The 16,384-nt window shown below is 43.7% G+C and overlaps 1 protein-coding gene across 11 annotated transcripts in view; it reads left to right on the top strand.

Annotated features, from left to right (window-relative positions):
- kst (spectrin beta chain, non-erythrocytic 5 kst) overlaps positions 1-16,384 on the top strand; it is a 157,598-nt gene that overhangs the window by 103,071 nt on the left and 38,143 nt on the right. For all 11 annotated transcript variants that reach the window (XM_069507425.1, XM_069507428.1, XM_069507423.1 and 8 more), the window contains 20 exons: positions 168-361; positions 491-593; positions 2,178-2,323; positions 2,725-2,959; positions 3,307-3,480; positions 3,946-4,146; positions 4,338-4,500; positions 5,486-5,574; positions 6,134-6,247; positions 6,592-6,721; positions 7,740-7,940; positions 8,250-8,338; positions 10,579-10,719; positions 11,183-11,316; positions 11,632-11,817; positions 12,342-12,483; positions 13,486-13,590; positions 13,738-13,987; positions 14,664-14,839; positions 15,568-15,695. In XM_069507425.1, coding sequence (XP_069363526.1) covers positions 168-361; positions 491-593; positions 2,178-2,323; positions 2,725-2,959; positions 3,307-3,480; positions 3,946-4,146; positions 4,338-4,500; positions 5,486-5,574; positions 6,134-6,247; positions 6,592-6,721; positions 7,740-7,940; positions 8,250-8,338; positions 10,579-10,719; positions 11,183-11,316; positions 11,632-11,817; positions 12,342-12,483; positions 13,486-13,590; positions 13,738-13,987; positions 14,664-14,839; positions 15,568-15,695 — 3,101 coding nt within the window. The remainder of the gene's footprint in view (positions 1-167; positions 362-490; positions 594-2,177; positions 2,324-2,724; positions 2,960-3,306; positions 3,481-3,945; positions 4,147-4,337; positions 4,501-5,485; positions 5,575-6,133; positions 6,248-6,591; positions 6,722-7,739; positions 7,941-8,249; positions 8,339-10,578; positions 10,720-11,182; positions 11,317-11,631; positions 11,818-12,341; positions 12,484-13,485; positions 13,591-13,737; positions 13,988-14,663; positions 14,840-15,567; positions 15,696-16,384) is intronic.

Raw genomic sequence — 16,384 nt, 5'->3', positions numbered from 1 at the left:
GTCGTCGCATCGCAAGTTTGTTCGTTGCGGCACCGCATCGGAAATTTGCACAGTGCATTGTGCGACGTCGTAGACGTTTACGACCCGACGTCGTATCGCAGTGTTGTGGTCTTAGCCTAGATCTAAAGGTTAAATGCGATAACGTTTTTCTCCTTTTCTCCCACCAGGCTGTGGAGTTAGAGCTAGACACGTACGCAGCAATAATCGCAGAGATGGGCCACGTGGCGGCGTCCATGGCGGCGAGTGGTCACCCCGAAGGTGCTGCGCTAGTGAGCAGACATGCGCAACTGGCTGACACTCTTGCGCGGTTGCAGCGCAAAGCGGCGTCGCGCCAGGCTGCGCTTGTTGAAAGCGTTTGCAGGTGAGTGGTCATCTCTGGAATTATTGCCACTGTTGAAGTAACTAACACTGGAATTCATAGTCAAGACAGGGGCTTGTTTAGGGGACCATTCAGGTGACACGTCTCTTAACATACTACTTTTTGTTATAGGCATGAATACTTAGCCGAGAGCGCAGAACTAGAAAGCTGGATTCAAGAGCAATACGCAGCCGCGTCCAGTGAAGACTATGGACAAGATTACGAACATTTACTGGTAAGTAAAAGTGGTAAGAAATCTATTGACTGTTGAGATCTCCCATCACAATCGTGATGGGACAGTCAAATAGGTAGCTAACAAGATGGCAGGCGTAATAAAAATGTACAAAAAACTCATTGACCTTGCTCTCGAGTGCAATTTGAGAATCATGAATACCTACTACGAAAAAAAGCATAGGAAATGGGGTTCACTAATGAATGACAAAAAACGTATGACAAATTATCAGTTCACCAAAAACTTTTGAAAAACTAATCAAATCACAAACGTCGTGTACCGCAAACATATCATTTTACAAAAGATCATTTGACAAATGTTTTACTTTGCAAATTTGCTGAATGTTAAAATATCATTTACAAATTTGTTATTTCACCAAATAATTTGTTTTTCGAATTCGCGATTTTACAAAATAATAGATGATAAATTTATTATTTGATAAAATAACTAATTAACAAAAAACACACAAAAAGTCTGTTTTGCATACATATGCAAACCCCTATGCAACGCAGCAATAATATCATGGGGCTCCTTTTTTCTGGGTGGAAAGAGACCCCCCATTATAGTAAGCGGTCTCTTCCGCCGGCCCGGTCGACATATAAAAGATTTGGTGAATTCTTAAAGTATTTATCAAACAATTCATTTTATCAAAAAAAAAGTGCGATATGTTGTTTTACTAATTAACACGATTAAAGAAATCAATTGTTTGTCAAATGATATTTTATGTAATAACAATTTGTCTGGTAATTTGTTTAATCAAGTGAATTATTTGTAGAAACATAAGTTTTATAACGATCATAAAACGATTCATAATTTTGCCAAAATTTGTTTGGGAAATGAAACTTTGTCATTTGTTTTTTGTCAATTGATCGGTCACCAGGAAATGGACATGGATCTCACCTGATGGTAAAACCAAAAACGAAATTGATTTTATATTAACTAACACCCCTGGTTTCTTTAATGATGTAGGCATAGTAAACCAACTAAACTTCAGTACAAATCATGGTTAGAGATATTTTAGGAATCACAAATTCTACAGAAGGCCTATGTCCAAAGAGGACAACCTGATCCATGAACTGGTACTGGTACTGATGTTACCAATTTTCAGAATAAGACAATCCAAAATTATTGGACAAAATGTAATTTGATGTGATATCTTGCCAAATGGATATATCGCCAATGTAATTAATTGGCCCAACTCCCTTTGGTTTTCATTAAACTTTGATAATAATAATATTGATTCTGAGCGCAACCTAATTTCAAGTATTCGCTTCTTTCTTACCAATGTAATAAGAAAAGGACAGGCAATGCTTTGATAGTTCCTCCAGTGTTGCAAACGCTGGAGGAACTATCAAGAGACGGGGTGGGGGGCTATTACAGTGCGACAAGCCTATCTTGGCGCGTGGCGAAAATCGGAACTAACGTTGCCGTCAAGTGTCTCCTTTGTTCTTGTTTGAATATTCTAAGCCTTTGTTCTCCAACAGCACCCCCCCCTGTCAATGTGATTCAAGTGCGAAGAGCCTTGTCGCACTGTAGTTAACCTCAGGTGACTGATTCCTTGTTTGACATGCTGTTTTCTTCTTCTAGATCCTTCGTTCCAAGTTCGAAGAGCTGCGACATCGCGTAGAGAGTGGTGCGGAGAGGTTCAACCAGTGTGAGGAGCTGGCCAAGAAGCTGCTGGCCTCCGAGAGTCCATACATCGCGGATATAGAGAAGAGGCAGGAGGCCCTTGGGTAAGTTAGAAAACCCCGGATTTGTTCGAAACTAGTCGACTAAATACGTGAGTAAAGTCGGTGTCTTCTACATTTATCTAAATATATAAAAGGAACAGGTGACAGACTGACTGACTGACTGTTTTATGAACGTACAGATCAAAGTACTGGACGGATCGGGCTGAAATTTGGCATGCAGATAGCTATTATGACGTAGGCATCCGCTAAGAAAGGATTTTTGAAAATTATATGGGGGTGAAATTTGTGTACTCCACGTGGACGATCATCACTTACCACCAGGTGAGATTGCAGACAAGGACTAACTTGTATCTGAATAAATAAATAAATAAATATTCTATTTCACTAATTTCTTCAAACTTTGTGCAATTAATTTTTGTTGTATTGTAATTTCTCCATATCAGGGAATCCTGGCAGCGTCTGGTCGACCAGATCCAATCCCGCGGGGCGAGGCTCCACGCGGCTGGTGAGATCCACCGCTTCCACCGCGACGCGAGCGACCTCCTGGCCAGGGCTGCGGACCGCAGGGCGCAACTCGCCCCTCCACCACCCCCCAGGGATCTGAGGGCTGCCACTGCGTTGCTGAGGGACCATGATACCGCCGAGAACGATCTAGTGGCTATCGATGCGCAAATGCAGGTAAATTGAGAATAAAACATCCGAGAATTTTCTCCAATATCCTCACAGAATCCTCCTATCGCTTTCCAAGCGCCAGAATCTTCCCCAAAAGTTTTCCCAACATCCTGTAAAATCTAGTTAAGATCACAAACCACCTGGAAAAGGTATTGTTCTTCCAAGAGCTAGTAAGATTGACCTGGCCCGAGCTGCGAACCGTAGGACATTTCGAAAATCTCAAGAACTTGAAAATTTGAAAGCGGTCATTCACTGAATCCCTACCAGGAACAACTAATAGTAAGGACCTAGACTTTGGAATTTTTGCTTACGATGTTGATTCGGTCTTTCACTCTCTAAACTCTATTCACCAGGTCCTCCAAGAAGAGGGGGCTCGTCTCCAACGCCTCTGTCCAGGAGGCAACGAGCAGCAAATTGCGCTTCGGCAGCGTGCCTTAAGCGAAGCGTGGACAGCGCTGCGCAGTGCTGCCGATGAGAGGAGGAGGCTCCTGCACCAGCATCTGAAGCTCCACCAGTTCTTTACTGAGGTATGTACCACCAATGGTTTGACCAGAAGTTTTGAAAGCATTTCATATGTTCAGATTTCCTAGTAATGTTGACTTAGCTAATTTCTAAAACTGTTGTTGTTGTATGACCAAAGGGTCAAGGGGTTGTAATTTTTTTGTTACGTACTCAAAGGGTAAAACGGAACCCTACACTAGGACTCCGCTGTCCGTCCGCCTGTCTGTCCGTCTGTCACAAGGCTGTATCTCATGAACCGTGATAGACAAATCAATCAAAGTGTTACCGTTTCAGTTCAGACTAGCTCTTGCCCGCAACCTTGCATGACGATTTATTAGATTGCAAGATTTTTTTTTGACAAGATTTTTAAAACCTTAACACTGATCGTACAAAAAACTTGTACCCTTGTTTGGGTGTTATTCCTTAAAATGGATGCCCAAAAACATTCATCAGTGATCAAGGTCCTCAATTTATTTACTCTTTTTTATCAGGTCCGGGACGTGACGTCCTGGTCAACGGCCTTGCGTGGAGAGATGTCCTCAAGCGGCTCCGCGCGGTCCGCTGCCGCTGCGCAGGCGCAACGTGCTCATCATGACGCGCTGAGAGCTGAGATAGACGCTAGAGATGACAGCTTCCGAGCGGCGTTGGCGAGTGGCCAGCAGCTTATTGCTGATGGACATCCCAACTCACAGGTTAGTTGATGTTTAGGTCTCTCTTTCTCTTTAACTTCCAACATACAACGCTCCTGTCGCTTACTTATCACAATGCGCTATATGCTGAGGTAGATAAACACTTATTTTAGGAAAATAAAAATAAATTTGCCGCTCGCTGCGCTCGTGCTTTTGTTTAAAAAAATACTCGTACATCGCCATTTTCTTTTTAGGAAATCGAGGAGCGTTGTGCAGCGCTTTTGGAGGAGCGCGCGCGTCTGCAGGGCGCGTGGGCGGCGCGCCAGGTGGCGCTGGACCAGCTGATCGACTGGCACTGCTTCCTGCGCGACGCTAAACAGCTGCACGACTTGTGCGCTGCACAAGAAGCCGCTCTGAGTGAGTATCTTCTTCTTCATCGACCGATAGACGTCCACTGCTGGACACTATTCCACTATTGTAGAGTCTTCCACACGCTGAGCATCATCATCATCATCAGCCTGTGGACGTCCACTGTTGGTTATAAGCCTTCCCTTAAGAGCGCCACCACACCCGGTCCTCAGCCTTCCTTATCCAGCCACGTCCCGCCAGCCTCTTTATATCGTCGGTCCATCGTGCTGGAGGGCGTCCCACACTACTTAACGTAGCTTGCTAAACACGGTTTCCACTCAAGGACTTTCCGGCTCAGCGGCCATCGCCTCTACGCCAGGCATGACCTGCCCACTGCCACTTCAGCTTGCTAATAGTTTGGGCTATTTCAGTGACCTTGGTTCTCCTGCGGATGTCCTCATTCGGATGTTATCCCTCAGGGAAACTCCTAACATAGCCCGCTCCATACCTCGCTGAGTGACTTTGAATTTGTGAACAAGGCTGTTTGTCAGGACTTGCGCTGCCTGAATACGGTATTTGACAGTCAAATCAGTAACTTTTTATCAAACGTCAAAACGCGCGCTTAGTATGCGAGATTCTATGAAATACCAGTGTGTGACGTCACAATCATTTAACGTGCTTTTTTAGTTTAATCGATAATTTAAAATGGTTATTACACTGAAAAACCAACAAAAGACGTGGATTTCACGTATTTTGGAAGACCCTCTATTTAATAATCACTGAGAAATAATTTATTTTTGATGTAGTCAAATACCCAATTCAATGGCTCCCTGCAACTCGTTTGATGTCGAATGTCCACCTGGTGGGAATCTGTCAACGCTGCGCTTTCCGGTGTGACGTCACCATTCCGGCACCTCAGGATCCCAACGTCTATGTTCGAATACATTGCCACTTACCTATTGCCACTGCAGTTTCGCGACTAGCTTTACTGGTTACTCAAAAAAAAAAGTTTTTTTCTTGCAACATTTTTTCTTACAATATTGAACTGTTTCAGGCAGTGAAATCTCGCCCACCAGCAGCGTCGAAGAGGTCGAGCACCAACTCAAGAAGCATGAAGCTTTCGAAAAACTCTTGGCCACACAGGTGAATATTATGCAATTTCTCGAGCGATTTTTGAGTAAAATCCCTTTCCTCTTGCGATTTTTCGGGATTCAGGTTTTTTATAACGTTGTGAGAACTCTTGACGACGTCCCTGGTGCAGTGGTAATCGCTGTGGTCTAATTAGTGGGAGGTCCTGAGTTCCATTCCTGGCAGGAAAAAAAAGCATATTACACAGTCGAAGACTATGTAAATGATAAGAAAGCTTGGATTTGACTAGCTCAAGCAATGCACGGGGCCGCAATTGCTTGTACAGTAAGGCATAATAATATTGTAAATTGATCATTTGAAAAGAGCAACCGCCGAGTTTCTTGCTGGTTCTTCTCGGTAGGAACGGCATTCCGAACCAATGGTAAATTAAAACTACCCGACTATTCGAAAGCGTTTGTAAAAAGTCTACTTGAATAAAAACATATTCTATTTCTATTTCAATATGGTTGCATTTTTTTTTGAAATTCTTACGGGATAGGGAATATACAGGGTTTATGTTTTGTTCGAGTGACGTCGCGGACGGTCGCAAGTAACGTTTTATTTCTTTTTTCAGGACGAGAAGTTAACTACCCTCAACAGTCACGGCGATAAGTTACTGCAACAGAACCACGTAGAGAGTCAGAGAATCGCCGACGAACTCCTCACCATCAATGAGCGGAGGAAGAAGGTGAGGATCCTTATTTTTAATTTTAAAAATACTGTGTCAAGTAACAGCCCGATCCGTCCAGTAGTTTGAGCTGTGCATTGACAGATCAGTCAGTCACCTTTTCCTTTTTCAATTTATATTAGGCCTGTAGGGCGATTTCGTAAAACCTGCATCAATCATTATTACAATCGCAATTGTTGTGCTTGGCTGAATTTGTGCGATTCTTGTTGCAGCAATGCATTGTAGCCAATAGTGAGCGAGCGTCAACCAATCAGAGGTGATTGCGATCGTGACATTGTAACAGTCATTCTACGGCAATCTCGCGGCTGTTTCATATGTTAACAATTATTGTGTTCCCTCTCTAGCTGTACGAGGCAGCGGCGCGTCGGCGCGAGGCACTAAAGCGCGCGCGAGCGAGAGCGCAATTCGCGCGAGACGCGGCTGAAGCCCGCGGCTGGATCGCAGACAAGCTGGCTCAGTTGCCAGCTCACCAAGGTAATCTATATATATAAAAGGAAAAGGTGACTGACTGACTGACTGACTGACTGACTGACTGACTGATCTATCAACGCACAGCTCAAACTACTGGACGGATCGGGCTGAAATTTGGCATGCAGATAGCTATTATGATGTAGACGTCCGCTAAGAAAGGATTTTTGAAAATTCAACCCCTAAGGGGATAAAATAGGGGTTTGAAGTTTTTGTAGTCCACGCGGACGAAGTCGCGAGCATAAGCTAGTCTAAGTATAATATCTGTCACCGACTTTACTCACATATGTAGTCGACGTTAGCCCGACTAGTTTCGAACCCATCCGGGGTCTGCGAGTTGCGCCGCTGCCAGTAGAGCCCGTTGTGAGGGTGGCTGAGGTGGTGGGGGGAGACAGCTGCAGATCGTCTCGCGACAGTTCTTGCTGATCTTCATCGCTGGAACCGTCACCGTAAGCCAGGCAAGCGGAGCTAATGGTGTCCTGTCCCGCGACTGATGCCCTTTTCTTAGCGTCAAAAAGCGGTTTCCACGCTGAGGGTAGCATCCATCCAGTGTGTAAGCTAAGTAATAGGCATCTTCTAGGCAAGCGCGCTCCATCTTAGGCTGCATCATCACTTGCCACCAGATCTGATTGCAGCCAAGCTCTGGTCAATTTTTTTTAGAAATAAACTTTGCCCAATAAGTCTATCTACTTGCCGTGATAGCGTATAGGTTAAGACGTCCACCTTCTAATCGAAGGTCGGGGTTCGATCCCGGGCACGCATCTCTAACCTGAAGAAACTTACATGCCTGAAACTTTCTTGAATTTGAATTTTTCTCAGTCTCTCTGAAGTTAAGGGACCCTTACATGATTCTTTTGTTGTCTGTCTGTCCACCTGTCCGTCGTGTCTATCAAGAAAACCTATAGGATCTTCTTCTTCCTTCTACGTGGAGTCGGCGCAACATGTCTTCTTCTTCCAATCATTTTCCCTGAACTATCAATATTGCAACACAATATAATAGCAATAAAATGTTTTCCTTGTCCAGGAGAAGTAACCAACCTGGAAGACAAGATCAAGAAACTGCAAAAGCACCAGGCCTTCACAGCCGAGCTGGCCGCCAACAAGGCGCGTGTCCAGGAGGTCCAAACCCTGGCCCGGCAGCTCACTCCGGATCCTGAGGTGGAGAAGCAGCTGGAACACCTGCACAAGGACTGGCAGACGCTGGAGACTGCCACGGAGCAACGAGGTAAGAAGAGAAACTGACGTCGTAGCCTGTTCTGCCACGTGGTTGTTTCGTCACTCAACATTTCATTCCCGAATTAAGATACTGTAGATCTCTTTTCACTTGACGTTAACTATACCAAGATATGTAAAACTTCTTTCTGCGTGACTTGAGAATAACGTTTCATGGTTTGGACGCCAAACAGAACAGCTGTTTTGAGTCCACCGTCTTTTATCGAGGTGTTTTAAAGTGCTAAATAGTGTTGCCATAGATTAAAAGCTATGACAAAACTATTTGCTAACTATCATTTTCAAATTTCGCTTTTTTTTTTAGGTCGTGGCCTGGAAGAGGCCCAGGACATATTGGAGTTCAACCAACACCTGGACAAGATCGAAGCCTGGATCAGAGACAAGGAAATGATGGTATGTTTGTTTTTTGTAACTTCTAACCTTAACAGTTAAAAAAACTTAAGACTCTTCGTTGGTCTAGAAGCACACGTAGACTTTTTAGAGATTCTAGACGTAAGGTGAGTTTCCATCCTTATGTCGTCGACATCCCATCTACACGCACGAAACGCTTTGCGTCATCGACATCCCATCTACACGCACGAAACGCTTTGCGTCATCGACATCCCATCTACACGCACGAAACGCTTTGCGTCATCGACATCCCATCTACACGCACGAAACGCTTTGCGTCATCGACATCCCATCTACACGCACGAAACGCTTTGCGTCATCATTCCTCATACGCATGGCTAAGGTTTGGAATACTCTTCCACGATATGTGTTTCCTACCAATTACAACCCGGGTATCTTTAAAACTAGAGTGAATAGGCATCTTCTAGGTAAACGCGTCCTATCTTAGGACGCATCGTCACTATAAATAAATAAATAAATAATTTATTGTTTCACCAAAATTACAACCAAAATTAGGTTAAGCCACCGATGCCTAAAATAAGTTGTACACTCGTGTTATAGGCATCAGTGCTCTCCCCTTACTAACAAGAATATTAAAAACAATAGAGGAATGAAAAATATTATACAAAACAAAAACATTTTTGACATTAGGTAACAAAAATATGAAGTTTAATATATACCTACATATATACATACTATATGACCTCTTTCCATCAGGTGTGATTGTGGACAAGCGTTCGCCTATTATGAATTTTAAAAAAAAACACCCGCATGGCCCCCGCGCTAACCCGTGTGGGCGAGTGCGTGTGACGTGTGGGTGTGCGGGGTGTCCGCCCGCCTAATACCTCCGAATACCATCTCGACCTGTTGCGTACACCTATAGGTGCATCGCACATTGCCACTTCAGCTTTTCAACCCATTTGACTATGTCGGTTACTCTAGTTGCATGCATTTGTAAACAACAGTATAACCACAGGGTTATACTGTTGTTTACAAATGCATGACGTCAGAGCACAGATAATCTATCGGCCAAACATGGCCGACAGTGTTTTCACCTGTCTAAGAAAAATATTTTTTTAAATTAAAGTTTTACGGTTTTTAGGGCGCAAAAAAATATAGTGTTAATTTTTTTGATATAATAGGACAAATATTAACCATTTAAGACCAACTTAAAAAAATTGTCAAGTAGCCTATTAACTTACTTTTCCGTATCCTTTTTTATTTCATTTTATATTAAATTATATAGTTATTGATATTGCTACTTCGCATTTTAAACACTTTTTCTTTTTTTTTAAATACTCTTTCATCTTCAAAAAAACTACCATTAAAAGCATTGAATTCAATTGATTCCATTATAATTTGTAAATAAAATATTCCGTTTGTAAGAAGTATGAAGTTACGAACTGATTTGACGATCACCAATGCAATGGCGCCAGCACTGGTTAACGTAAACGTAACTTTTTAACGAACGTTAGCGCTAGTAGATGCTGAATCAACGCTTTTTCTTTACTTACGTTCGTTAGCGCCATATTTAAAGGTTACGTGTCTGTCAAAGTTTGTTGAAACAACCGGCCCTTAGAGAAACTCCGCACATAGCTCTCTCCATCGCTCAAGAGCTTAAATGTATTCAACTATCTCGCTTTAACTGTAAGAGTTGTTTACGCCATTTTTACTGTACAAATCTTATGCCTACACACTCGAAACTATATAAAATATTTGTTTTTTCCAACCTACTCCTATCCATATACATTGGCCCGGAACCGAAAGAGACAAAACTGCAATCATAGAAAAACTCATTAGGAAGAAGTTTAGTCGCACCTTGACTTACGCCGCCGCTAATCGCTCGCATTGCATAATTGCAATATTAAAATAACAGATCGATCTGACGTATAGTAAAAATAAATTAATTACTTATGGTGGAAACGAGTGTTAAAATCAGCGACCAGTGAAGTGTGCCTATCGAAGGAATAATTGATATAACAGCCAGGTGAGTCCCACAGGGCCCTCCTTTTCACTCAAAGATTTCCACCAAGAGTCACATTGGGGCTACTTCTACAGGTGCGCGATTGCCGTAAGTATTTAATTTGGCTAATTTTATCAAAACTATGTACACGTTGTTAGGTATATCATAACATATTGCATGCTGATAGGCAGAACTGTACCTTTTTGTTTTTGTAACATCTCCACTCTTTACCCAGATTCGCAATAAAGAAATTTGTATTTGTATTTGTATTTGTCCCCAGGTGCAAGCCAATGAGACGGGCCGCGACTACGAGCACTGCACCGCTCTGCTGCGCAAGCTGGATGACCTGGACAGTGACATGAAGGTCGACGACAAGCACGTGCGGACCATACAGGCGCTGGCGCACAAGCTGCTGCAACAGGTATGAAAGAAAGAAAGATAGAAGAAAGAAAAACGTTTATTTTAGGGTTCCGTACCTCAAAAGGAAAAACGGAACCCTTATAGGATCACTTTGTTGTCTGTCTGTCTGTCAAGAAACCTACAGGGTACTTCCCGTTGACCCTAGAATCATGAAATTTGACGGGTAGGTAGATCTTATAGCTGACATTTGGGGGAAAATCTGAAAACCATAAATTTAGGGTTAGATCACACAACAAATAAAAAAGGTGCGTGCCCGGGATCGAAGCCCTGACCTCCCGAACAGAAAGTGGACGTCTTAGAACAGAAACGAAAGAAACGAAACGAACAGAACAGAAAGTGGACGTCTTTGGACGACAAAGGTATTACCGCTTTTTTTTTTACAAAAACACGCAGTCAGTCACGACAAAAAAGTTCTTAACACTACACAGTATTCCTTATATTCTTTCAATATCCTTTAATTCCAGGGTCCAACCCAGCAAGCGGAGGCAGTTTCAGCTCGAAGGGACGCCTTCCTCAGCAAGTGGCGCGCCCTCAGCGGAGCCCTGCAGTCGTATCGAGGACGACTGACTGCCGCTCTGCAGTTGCATTCCTTCAATAGGTGAGATAGCGAACATGTTTACCCATATTCGCAATAAAGAAATTTGAATTTGAATTTGAATGTTTCAGTTATGATTGGTCAAAAATATGCGTGTGAGTGAGAGAGCGAGAGCGAAGTGAGTGAGTGAGTGCGTGTGAGTGTGTGAGTATGAGTAAGTGTGTGAGTGTGTGTGAGTGAGTGAGCGAGTGAATGGCTGTGTGTGAGTGAGCGAGTGAGTAAACGAGCGAGTGTGTGGATGTGCTCACGACATTGCCCTTTGCGTCCAGTGGACCGATCTATCTGTAAGGAAGGTTTCTAGCTGTAGTATGTTCGCAGGGACGTGGCGGAGACGGCGGAGCGCGTGGCTCAGAAGGCGGCGCAGTTCGGCAGCGCGGAGTGCGGCCGCGACCTGAGCGCGGCGCACGAGCTGCGTCGGCGGCACCTCGCGCGCGCCGCCGAGGCCTCCGCCATCGGCGACCGCATACGCGCGCTGCGCGCCGACGGCGACAAGCTCGCGCACAGGTGAGTGTACGGCGCCAGGTGAGGACGTGGCGGAGACATATCCCGACAGGTGGCGCATAAGTGTACTGAGCTGTCAAATGCCATTTTTTATTTATCCAGTGGCCCTACCGTGGGTGTTTGACAGCTACAATGTCACGATCGCAATCATCTCTGATTGGTTAATGCTCTGGAATCGCACAAATTCAGCCAATCAGAACAATTGAGACTGTAATAATGATTGATGCAGGTTTTAGTCAATCGCCCTACAGATACAGGTTAGCCCTTGACTAACCTAGCTAACCTGGAAAGGGTTGGCGGCACGGGCTTTTCCGACAGGGCCACAGCCTAAGACCCCCCCGCCCCCCCAAGGTTTCCTGTGGACCATTCGCTCAACTTCGCAATTGTAAAATTGATACATCATATTTAATTCTGCGATTTTCTTTTGGAGTATTATTTGCCAATAAGAGTAAAGGTTAAGAGCTTTTTAATTTTGAGCCAAGAAAAAAGTTGATGAGTGCTTTTATAAAAGTAGCATTTTCTTGCAGTCACCCCGACCACGCTAAACAGATCTCGGCCAGTCTCTCCGAGCTGGACAAGGCGTGGGACAAGCTGCAGCAGCTGTCAGCTCAAAGAACCGCCATTTTGGACGAAGCCATCGCCGAGCACAAGTTTGACGAGAATCTCAAGGTAATCAGTTCATCGCTTTTTTGCAAAATCCCTACTTTAAGGTAAATTGTTTGCAAAGTCCGTGCTGGCTGCTAACATAAACGGACAACATATAACAACTGAGTGTGTTTTTGTTGATTTGGTTCTCCAGTCATGCCGTTGCGGCGTCGTGATTTTTTAGTTACGTAGGCTACTTAAAAGTTCTGTAAAATCACTGTAATGACCGACCAAAACCGAGTGAACTAGAGTGATAGAACTCCCGGTTTGATCCTGAATCGACGATATGTCAAATATTGGCTATGGTGACGTAAAATCAAAGAAAAATAGGGCTACTTTAGGGCTACCTGCGTCAAATATACTGACATATAACGCCGGCCAATGACGTCGATGCCTCGACGTTTTGTTAGAAGATCCCTATCTGTCGTGAACTGTGTGTCGTGTGAACCTAACATTGATTTGCAATGTCAAAACATTTTATATCTCTCTAGAGAATTTACTGCCCGTAAATGCGGGTTGGAGTAAATAACATACGCGCACGACTTAGCGCTACTGGAGAGCTTTCTTGATACTGTTACGTGCTCGGGGGGTTCGTATTAAAATGCCAGTTTTCGAACAAGAACGTTTATTTACACACTGTACACTAAAAGTCCACAAACACTAACACTAGCACTTATTAGCACTAAACACTTGTACTGAACACAAGAAACACTTAGGATCACTCTTACTTGTCATTCACTTCGATCGCTCTTAGAACTCAATCGTACTGAACTGAACTTCGTCGGGCCGCTCTGAGGCACCGCTTTATATACAGTTTCCCCACCACCGATCGAACATTCTTTGCTATTCGACGAAACGTAAACAACCCCGCCCCGAAGCTTCCAGCGAGGCAAAAAAAAGGTACCTACGCTAAAAGTGTAAACAATGAGGTAGGTATTTGTCTCAAAAACATAAACACGCAGGTAGGTACTCCAAGCTTCGAGACTTCCAGTTATTTGTAACAATACGATTATATTTTATCCCCAGGAATTGGAGCTATGGGTGTCGGAGACGGTGAAGCGAATGGAAGGCGCCGAGCCAGAAAGTGTTTCTGATGCGGAGGCCCAATTAGAGCAGCACCACGAGAGAAAGGTAAAAATTATCCAAAAAATCTCCAGGCTTTGATTAGACCAATTTTCAGCCAATCTAAAATCTTGTCAGGTTTTCCAAAAATTGTTGTTAAAAAACTAGGCCTAATAAATCAAAACATACTCAGAACATCCCTAAATTTTTTGACAGGCTGAAATCGACGGCCGCCAAAAAGCGATCGCTTCGCTCCAAAAGGAAGCTGGAGCTCAAGACCCTGAGAAGATGAAGCGTGTGGAGAAACTGTCCGCAACCCTGGACCAGGCCTGGCTGCAGAGGAAGCAGTACTTGACACAGGCACACGAGCTGCAGCTGTTCAAGGAGCAGGCGAGGCAGGTGGAAGACTGGCTGGCTGCGAAGGAGGCCTTCCTCAACAATGATGACCTTGGGGAAAACCTCGATGGTAAGTATACTAACTTATATCTGCTTCCTTACGCTGAATTGTATGTATGTGAAACCTGCATACCTGAGAGTTCTCCATAATGTTCTCAAAGGTGTGTGAAGTCTACCAATCCGCACATGGCCAGCGTGGTAGACTATGGCCAAAACCCTTTTCACTCTGAGAGGAGACACGTCCTCTGTAGTGAGCCGGTGATGGGTTGATCATGATGTATGTGAAGGCAAAGCTGACTTCATGCAGATGACGATGATGATTAACTGGAATAACTGGATTATAACTTTTAGATTAACTGAGCCTTATTGGAGAACTAACAATATTCTCGCACTACGAGAGACAACACAAACTGCCCTCAACAATCACTATAGCAACCCTCATTAATTATGAGTCATGACAACAACATCTCCAATGAGACTAGACAACGCTGACTAACCCTACCTAGGTCCCTACTTAGACCGGCTCCACCATCCCCTACACATCGAGGTTCAATTTTTCGAAACGAATTCAAAAAATTAAGTGGAGATTAAACTTCAAGATTAAAATCACAAGAATTCTATGGAGTCTCGTGATTAAATTAGTTTAATCTCCATATATTTTTTTGAATTTAATTCGAACAACTCAGCTTTAGTCTAGTAGTTGGCTTGATTTCTCTAATTCTCTAACCTTAATTTTTTGGTCACAGCCGTGGAAACCCTAATCCGCAAGCACGCAGAGTTCACAAAACTTCTGGAATCTCAACTAGGCAGAGTGGTGGAACTTGAGAAGTTCACCCAAAGTGTGCTCGCAGGTGGCCATTACCACGCGCCTTACATTCAGCGCAGACTCAACGCTGTCAGCAAACGTGCTGACTCCTTGAAGGTAAGTGGTAAAACTCAACAGCCCAGAGTTCAAATTTGGAATATAGGTAGCCATGATGGCGTACATAAAAGTCCTCGATGGCATTTAGGACAAGCCAGTTAGTTTAGAAGATATAGGGAAAATAAATCTCAACTTAGCAAGTCCGATCTACTAGGAAGAGTGATGAAGTTTGAGAAGTTCACCCAAAATTGGAGTCGTAGGTGACCATTACCATTAAACCTACATACAGCGCAGACTCAACGCTGTCAGCAAACGAGCGGACTCCTTGAAGGTAAGTGGTAAAACTCAACAGCCCAGAGTTCAAATTCGGAATATAGGTAGCCATGATGGTGTACCCAAAAGTCCCCAATGGCATTTAGGACAAGCCAGTTGGTTTAGGAGATATAAAGAATTCTGCGAAACGCTCCTCATTATGGGTTTAAGTGTAATTTTTACGGTTCCGTATCTCCAGAGATGTAGGAACCCTTTTAAGATAACTTCGTTGTCTGTCTGTCAGTCCGTCTGACTGTCTGTCGTGTCTTTTAAAACACATCAAGGGAATCAAAACCTATGGGGTAATTTCCGTTGACCAGGAATCATGAAAACGTCTTTTAGCACAAAAAAATGGGAAAAATCCGTAAACCGTGAATTTGCGGTTACGACAAAAAACAGTGTTATTTCTGTTACAATGGTACGGAACCCTTCGTGTGTGAGTCCGACTCGCACTTGACTAGTTTGTTTTTGTATAGGAGAGCTGTCGCATCAGAGGCATTCGCTTGGAGCAGTCGAAACAACTGCACCAGTTCCTCCGAGACCTGACTCACGAGCGGGAGTGGATCGAACTCAAGATGCAGATCGCTACTGATACTAACTACAGGTAAGTCTGTTCCGCAGGGAACTCATCGTACGACTCTGTTTCTCCTTGCGTTGTATTCCTCTTTGCTGAGGGTCGTGACCCCTCTCCATTTATCAGATAATCACCTTTCATTAACCACATAATAACCTGTGATTAGTCACATAATCACCTTCCATTAATCATTAATCAAGCAGTAGAAATTTTCTTGGGATAATAATGCGGTGTGGTCCCAGATACAGCATACAACTCGACTAAGAAAACGAGATTTTAACTCTTAAGAGCTTCCGAGATCAAGCACGTAGATTTTTGCTTAAGTCAAGCATTTTGACTTTACAAAGTTTGCTTGATGCTGTCAAGCAATGACGTGTTTGATATGATTTTATATTTTTGCTTGACACAACGTTCGGACAGCGTTCGATGTATGAGAAAAGTGCCGTTTGCTTGACATCAAGCCGCTTAACCGTGTCGGGAACTCTTTAGGTTTTGTAGATGTTAGTAATTATAACCGGGACCGACGGCATTCTCTTCGCAAGGAAAAACGAAAAGGCCTAATTCGGATTTCCAAAGTTCATGCATCCAGAACCATCCAGTTAGCGACTTGGGTCAACGTTGCCTAATGATTGCAATCGCCTTTTTAATGGGGAGTGCTCTGAAGAGCTTTTTGACCTCATTCCACCCTCATTTTTCTACAACCGCACCGCGCGCCACCG

This window comes from Maniola hyperantus, chromosome 26 (genome assembly GCF_902806685.2).
Source record: "Maniola hyperantus chromosome 26, iAphHyp1.2, whole genome shotgun sequence".
NCBI lineage: Eukaryota > Metazoa > Arthropoda > Insecta > Lepidoptera > Nymphalidae > Maniola > Maniola hyperantus.
Note: the sequence above shows the minus strand (reverse complement) of the source record. Positions and strands in the feature narration are given on the sequence as shown.